The sequence below is a fragment of the Petaurus breviceps genome, unplaced genomic scaffold (genome assembly GCF_028583685.1).
Source record: "Petaurus breviceps papuanus isolate PSGF00001 unplaced genomic scaffold, PetGlider_PUasm1.0 558, whole genome shotgun sequence".
In the NCBI taxonomy this organism is placed as follows: domain Eukaryota; kingdom Metazoa; phylum Chordata; class Mammalia; order Diprotodontia; family Petauridae; genus Petaurus; species Petaurus breviceps.
Window position 1 is genome coordinate 4,104,014 of NW_027186376.1, and position 5,768 is coordinate 4,109,781.

At 43.8% G+C, this 5,768-nt stretch overlaps 1 protein-coding gene across 1 annotated transcript in view; it reads right to left on the reverse strand.

The window, feature by feature from the left end:
* Positions 1–1,589, reverse strand: part of LOC138172997 (acrosin-like) — a 21,261-nt gene extending 19,672 nt beyond the window's left edge. Inside the window, exons 1-2 of the mRNA XM_069102837.1 lie at positions 1,277–1,589; positions 509–715 (exon numbers count right to left, since the gene is read on the reverse strand). Of these exons, the coding sequence (XP_068958938.1) occupies positions 509–715; positions 1,277–1,359 (290 nt within the window). The 5' untranslated portion in view covers positions 1,360–1,589. The remainder of the gene's footprint in view (positions 1–508; positions 716–1,276) is intronic.
* Between the last annotated feature and the right edge of the window lie 4,179 nt (positions 1,590–5,768).

Consider the following 5,768-nt stretch of genomic DNA (forward strand, 5'->3'; position numbering starts at 1 on the left):
GAGAGAGAGAGAGAGAGAGAGAGAGAGAGAGAGAGAGAGAGCCCTGAAGACTTAGAGAAGGGAAAAAACCCCAGGGAGAGAGACACAAAAGAAATTCTGAGACCTGGGACCCTATAAACAGAGACTCTCAGAAAACAAATCCCTAGAAAGAGGCCCTTGAGAGCTTCAAAGAGAAAGAGAGAGAAAACCCCAGAGAGACCCTCTCCAGAGAGACACTACACACCACCACCACCCCCAAGAGACAATCCTTGAAGAGATACTAGAAGATAGATTCTGGAAAGATGTCTAAAATGAATCATTTGCAGTAAAACCTCAATAGAAATCATCAGAGACAACACATTCTAGAGCTAGACCCCCAAAAAGAAGAAGGGGAAAGAAGGAAAGGGGAGAGAAGGGAAGGGAAAGGGAAAAGGAAAAGGAAAAGGAAAAGGAAAGGGAAAGGGAAGGGGTTGAGGGATGACCCTGGAGAGAGTCAGACTGCCTCCCAACCCCTTCCCCATCTTCTCACCTGGTGTTCTTGAAGCAGTGTGCAGCTGTGAGCACCCAGGTTGGGGCCAATAGAGAGCCCCCACAAACATGGGACCTTTGGCCACTATTGGTAATCAGCTGCATACTGACCATCCAGGGCCAGGCCCCAGGACGAGTGTCCTTGCCTCCCAAGATTCGACTGTTTTCACTCTTAATTTTGGCCCGTGGCCGTAATCCACAGGGGCCACTGGAGGAAGAACAAGAGTCAGGGCTCATAAGAAAGGGGGATGGTGGGGAAGAGGAAGGGAGAAGAGGAGTTGAAAGCCATCTTCAGCTTTCCCCCACCACTAGACAAGACCAAATGGGCAGTTGACCCCATTCCCTTCTCCCTTAGCCCTGAGGCACTTGGAGGGAAGAAAATAGTACAAAGCTTACCTCCTATGTCTTGATCCCAAGCTCATGTGTCCCCCAAATTCCTTCTCATGTGCTCTTCTACAAGTGTACCCCACTTGTGCATGCATCCCCCCCCAACATGCTATCTCTCACACACAATCCTAGAGAAGGGCAGGGGCTGCAGAGGCCATCTAATCTAAGAAGCCCACATATGAGGCCCACTAGTCAGGTCAAAGGGAATCTTCACCCTTTCAATGCCCAGTTCTCTTTGGGATAGATAGCCCTAATACACCTACCTATGTCCCCAAACATCCATCTTCCACATTCATTCATATGTGCCCCAAATATGTCCTCCACCCTCAATCACATGAACCTAAATACACATGACTTCTCACACATGTCCCTATTCACTTACTCACACGGCCCCTCATCAAGAGCCCCAAAATTCCCCACAAGGGAGAGCAGCAGTGCCTGTCTTAGGACCCCTGTCCTCCTCATCCTCCAGCCTGAACTGGGAGCCAGAATGACATCACAGTGCCCAACACTAAGCCAATCCCAGCCCAGAGCCCTTTGTGATGGTAAGAGAGAATGTGGGGGATGGGAGGTATTCCAAGAAACACTGGGAAAGGAAAATCTGCGGGTAAATGAGGGTATAGATACCCTTTGAGGCTTACAAAGCACTTTCCTCACCACAACTACTATGTAGCAGAGACAGCATCAATATTGTTGGATACCATCATGGGTCATTACGTCAAGGTGTGCCTCAAGACCCTTGTAGCAGACTGAGCAAATGAACAAGTTAAAACTTTGCTCCAGGGAATCAGTCTTATTTCTGTGACTTTTCCCAGCTCCCTCATTGACATGGAAGAATCAAAAAGGTTACATAGCCAAGAATGAGGGAACAAAACAGGGAAACTCAAGAGAAGGTTTTTTGATGGTCCCTAGCAAGTTTTTCTGCTTTTTCCCTAAAATTTACTGGAAGAAAAAGCATATAGGCTTGAGCTAAAATAATATAAAAATGCCTAACCATCGCTTGAGGAAGGATTAACCTAGGATTTCAGCTAGACAGGAAGATGGTGAGCTGCAGACGCAGAGGTTTTGCATCCAATCCACCAGTGCCTAGCAAGGCTGCACTCATCTGATGAACTCTCTGGGATACTAAGAAACCAGCAGGAAGCAGGCCTGATCAGGGCAACTCAAAGATAGCACTAGAAAACAATAGCCCTTCTGTGTCAGAAGCTTGTGCCCTGGCCCCAAAGGCTTGCACGAACCTTCCCTATAAGGACATTCTTTTTTTTCCATTTTTCAAATGCTTTATTACCTTCTGATTTACATCATTCATTTTTGCCAGATTTTGAGTTACAAATTTTCTCCCCGTTTTTGCCCTACCCACCGCCCCAAAATAGCAGTCCTACAAAATATCCCCTCCTCCAATCTGTTCTCTCCCATTTTTTCTCCCATACCTCTTTCAACTTTTCCAGTAGGGCATAGTGGATCTCTATGCTCTAGTGCCTGTATATCTTATTTCCCAATTACATGTAAAATAGTATTAATAATAGGATATATATATATTTAAACATTTGATTTTAAAACTATGAATTCCAGATTCATTCCCTTCCTCCCTTGTCACCCACCCTTACTGAGAAGATAAGCAGTTCAGTATAGGTTGTACATGTGTAGCTAATGCAAAACAATACCATAGTAGATATATTGTAAAAGACTGGCTATATTTCCCTCCCTCCTATCCCACCTCCCACTTGTTCTATTCTCTACTTTGAGCCCATCCCTTTTCAAAAGTGGATGCTTCCAACTTCCCTCCCTCCCAGCCTTCCCTCCCCTCCATCATCCCCCCCTCTCATCCCCTTCCCCCCCCTACTCTTCTGTAGGGTGAGATACCCTATTTAGTGTGTATTTCATTCCCTCCCCAATCCAAATTCAATGAGAATAAGGTTGACCCATTCCCTTTTGCCTTCCTATTCTTCCCCTCCATTGTAACCATTTCCCCTTGCCTCTTCTATATGAGATAGTTTACCCCATTCTGTCTCTCCCCATCTCCTCTCATTATATTCCTCTCTCACCTCTTAATTTCACCTTTTAGGTATCATCCCTTCCTATTAAATTGGTCCTGTGCCCTCTATGTATACCTGTAAACATATACACACACATTCACATATGTATTCATATGCCCACATACCTTCAAATATAGACATATATATTTCTATTCCCTTCTACTATTTTCATACTGAGAAAAGTTCCATCAGTTACAATTATTGTTTTTCCATGTAGCAATGTTAATAATTTAACTTTGATAAGTTCCTTATGATTTATTTTCCCTGTTTACCTTCTCATGCTTCTCTTGCTTCTTGTATCTGAATGTCAAATTTTCTATTCAACTCTGGTTTTTTCATCAAAAATGCTTGAAAGTCCTCTATTCCACTGAATGACCATATTTTCCCCTGAAGCATGATACTCAGTTTTGCTGGGTAGGTGATTCTTGGTTTTAGTCCCAGCTCCCTTGACCTCTGGAATATCATATTGCAAGACCTTCGATCCCTCAATGTAGAAACTGCCATATCCTGTGTTATCCTGATTGTGTTTCCACAATATTCAAATTGTTTCTTCCTGCCTGCTTGTAATATTCTCTCATTAATTTGTGAATTCCAGAACCTGGCTATAATATTCCTAGGAGTTTTCTTTTTGGGATCTTTTTCAGGAGGTGATCAGTGGATTCTTTCAACCTCTAGTTTGCCCTCTGGTTCTAAAACATCAGGGTAGTTTTCTTTGAGAACTTCCTGGAGGATGATTTCTAGGTTCTTACTTTGATCGTGGCTTTCAGGTAGTCCAATAATTTTTAAATTATCTCTTCTGGATCTATTTTCCAGGTCAGTGGTTTTTCCCATGAGATATTTCACATTGCCTTCTATTCTTTCATTTGTTTGGATCTTTTTAACAGCATCTTGATTTCTCATAAAGTCATTAGCTTCCATTTTCTCCAATCTAATTCTGAAGCAATGATTCTCCTCATTGAGCTTTTGAGATTCTTTTTCCATCTGGCAAATTCAGCTTTTTAATGCATTCTTCTCCTCATTGCCTTTTTGAGCCTCTTTTGCCATTTGAGTTAGTCTGTTTTTTATGGTGTGATTTTCCTCAGTCAGGCTGTTGACTCTCATTTCATAATTTTCTTGCATCATTCTCATTTCCTTTTCCAATTTTTCCTCCACTTCTCTTATCTGCTTCTTAAGGTCCTCTATGGCCTGTAACCAGCTCGTATTTTCCTTTGAAGCTTTTGCTGCAGGAGTTCTGACTTCATTGCCTTCCTCCTGTTCCATACTTTGCTCCTTTTTGTCCCCCAAATAGGAGTCTGATGTTGGAATCTTCTGTCTGCTTTGTTTCCTTTGCCTGGTCATGTTGCCCCTCAGTCACTTGACCTCTGGGCTTTTTGCCACAGCAGGACTCTGCCACCAGACAGGGGAGCTTTCGCCCCAAACGCTGGGGTTTTCTCAGTTGCCAGAGGTATTAGATGGGTGCTCTCTCTGAGGCCTCCACAGACTCTGGCAAACTGGACACACACCCCAGGACCTCCACCCTAGACTGCAATCCAGATCCAAGCAGGTTAAAGCAAGAGCGATTACCTCTCAGACTGGTTGCTTGGTCTCCCTACACTCTGCAGGCCAGGAGCTGAAGCTGCCACATGGCGCTGGCTGGCTGTGCCGGGCATCTCAGCAGCTTTTCGCCCTGGGGGCAAAAGCTGTCGCACTCCCACTTACTGGGTCCCAAATTCTAGACTTCGCTGACCTCTCACTTTGTCCTTCACATCTATATGTTGATAATTCTGGGAACGGCCACAGCTGATGCTGATCTGGGGTCTGCCTATGAGGACATTCTTCACGTTGATGATATATGTATTTGCGGAAAAGTGCACTTCAGGTTTATAGGGAAATGTTTTGTTGCTACTTTTGTTACTATGCTATTTCATTAAATGCCTTTGCATTTAACTGCTTGTGTTCTTTGGCTGGCTTTTAAAGGCGAACAACAGCGGGGTCTTGTGTGCTATGTCTTATTGGGTGGGAAGCATAGAGTACCTGGTGTGTACTAGTACTATAGAATAGGTGTTGTCTAGGTCAGTGGCATCAGTTCCAATAGAATCAGACCCCTGAAGCCACATGCTGACTAGAAAATGACAAATCATCAGCATCTTATACTGTATATTTTGTTAAACATTTTCAATTATATTTTAAATGAGAAACTAAAATCTCCTCCTTTGGGATTTTGTTTGAGAGAGACCATGTTGGTAGCGGCAGAGAAATGCATCCAAGTGGGGTGCACAGGTAGAAGAGCATAGGAGAAGGAATGTGGGGGACATGTGAACTCAAGGCAGATATCATCCCTCCCTCCCTTCAGTTCAGGCTGCACTCACTTTTACAACCATGGCCTCTGGTCTAAAAGACCAAACCCGAAAATTGCCATCAGTTGCTGCTACAAATAGATGGAGAAACTGAGGATCAGAGAAACTCATGGAGGGGGCAGATCCTCTAAAACTATCTGGTCTAACATTCACTCATATCAGTGTCATCTCTTCAATATATACTCTTATGGAGTATTTTCTTGAAAACCTTTAATGGCAGAGAACTCATTACCTACACAAAACCTAGAGATGGAATGACTTGCCTAGGATGTGCTGAAACTCAAACCCAAGTGTTCTCCAAATCCCTAGTGCTCTCCAGCACAATACATTGTGTCTCATAATCGACAAGCACCTACTAAGTGTACTAAGTGCTTGTTATGCCAAGCACTGTCCAAGGTGCTGAGGATACAAAGATAGAAATAAAATGCCTCAGTACCCATCAGGGAAGATGTACATGTATCCCAGGCATGCCACCCAATATGGCATCCACAAACCTCCAATG